The following is a 1,442-nucleotide window of genomic DNA, read 5'->3' as shown; positions in this document are numbered from 1 at the left end:
AAAAAAAAAGAAAAAGACATTATAAAACACATATCATGATCACTTAATTATTGAACCAAGTAAATCAACAGAATGCAATGCAGATACATAGTTAACTTATATTTACATTCTGGTAGTTGACATTTAGTTGAAGGCAAAGATGTGTCTTCATAATCAGAAAAAAATGCAATGCATATGAAAAGACAAAGTACAAAACACTTTATATACATTTATAATAGCCTGCACAAAAAAATCCTCAGGATTACAGAGTCTCAATTTCAACGTATTTCAAAAACACATTAAACAGAGTCAAGTTCTTCCCTGTGATAAATCTAAACGTGTTTACCAGGCAAGCACTCAGTTTGAACTGTGTTGCTACTCTTATCCTGTCATGAGTTTGTGGGAGATACTAAATTCAATAACTCACACGGAACTCTGATAAGCTACAGAAAATTGCTTTCAAAATAACTGAACACAGAGTCAGAAAGCACCTGCCATCACAGTCTATGCTATCCAACAGAGTATTTTCCCTTAATGGACAGAAAATGCCCTAAACTAATTTTCCATATGACATTCTTAGCAATGTGATCACCTCACCTTTGTCAAATGTATAATTGGCCAGGCGCAATGGCTCATGCCTGTAATTCCAGCACTTCGGGAGGCCGAGGTGGGCAGATCACCTGAGGTCAGGAGTTCGAGACCAGCCTGGCCAACATGGTGAAACCCCGTTTCTCTAAAAATACAAAAATACATGCATGGTGGGGCACGTCTGTAATCCCAGCTACTCAGGAGGCTGAGGTGAGAAGATCACTTGAACCCAGAAGGCAGAGGTTGCAGTAAGTTGGGATCACGCCACTGCACTCCAGCCTGGGTGACAGACCAAGACTCCGTCTCCATTAAAAAAAAAAAAGTATATTTGACAAAATATATGTAATACAGAAGTTGGGATACCTTGTATTTAATTAAAACTTCTGTGTAAATGAAAAAGCAAACAATGACAGCATACTAACCTGAGTCACTTGGCAATACCTCTACACTCCAAGCTTCACTTGTTGTCTCTGATATGGTAGAACCAGTGCAGGGGTCAAGAAGCACTGACCCTGAACCTGGGAGGCACAGCAAACTGCCTAACATGTTCTCTGCTGCAGCACCTGTATAACCAGTGGGAAGCAAAGGGTTAACAAAGATCCTGTTGGAAAGTGCAGTGATAGTGGAGAAAAGCCAAACATAAGCTAACAAAATCTCTTGGCTGGGCATGGTGGTTCACACCTGTAATCCCAGCACTTTGGGAGGCTGAGGCAGGCAGATCACTTGAGGCCAGGAGTTCAAGACCAGCCTGGCCAATGTGGCAAAACCCCGTCTCTACCAAAAATACAAAAATTAGCCGGGTGTGGTGGCATGCACCTGTAGTCTCAGCTACTTGGGAAGCTGAGGCACAAGAACCTGGGAGGCAGAGGTTGCAG

General features: G+C 42.0%; 1 protein-coding gene across 1 annotated transcript in view; it reads right to left on the bottom strand.

Moving 5' to 3' along the window:
• GAPVD1 (GTPase activating protein and VPS9 domains 1) overlaps nucleotides 1–1,442 on the bottom strand; it is a 118,474-nt gene that overhangs the window by 40,855 nt on the left and 76,177 nt on the right. Inside the window, exon 13 of the mRNA XM_011988700.1 lies at nucleotides 990–1,130. Coding sequence (XP_011844090.1) covers nucleotides 990–1,130 — 141 coding nt within the window. The remainder of the gene's footprint in view (nucleotides 1–989; nucleotides 1,131–1,442) is intronic.

This window comes from Mandrillus leucophaeus, unplaced genomic scaffold, assembly GCF_000951045.1.
Source record: "Mandrillus leucophaeus isolate KB7577 unplaced genomic scaffold, Mleu.le_1.0 Scaffold335, whole genome shotgun sequence".
Taxonomy (NCBI): domain Eukaryota; kingdom Metazoa; phylum Chordata; class Mammalia; order Primates; family Cercopithecidae; genus Mandrillus; species Mandrillus leucophaeus.
Note: the sequence above shows the minus strand (reverse complement) of the source record. Positions and strands in the feature narration are given on the sequence as shown.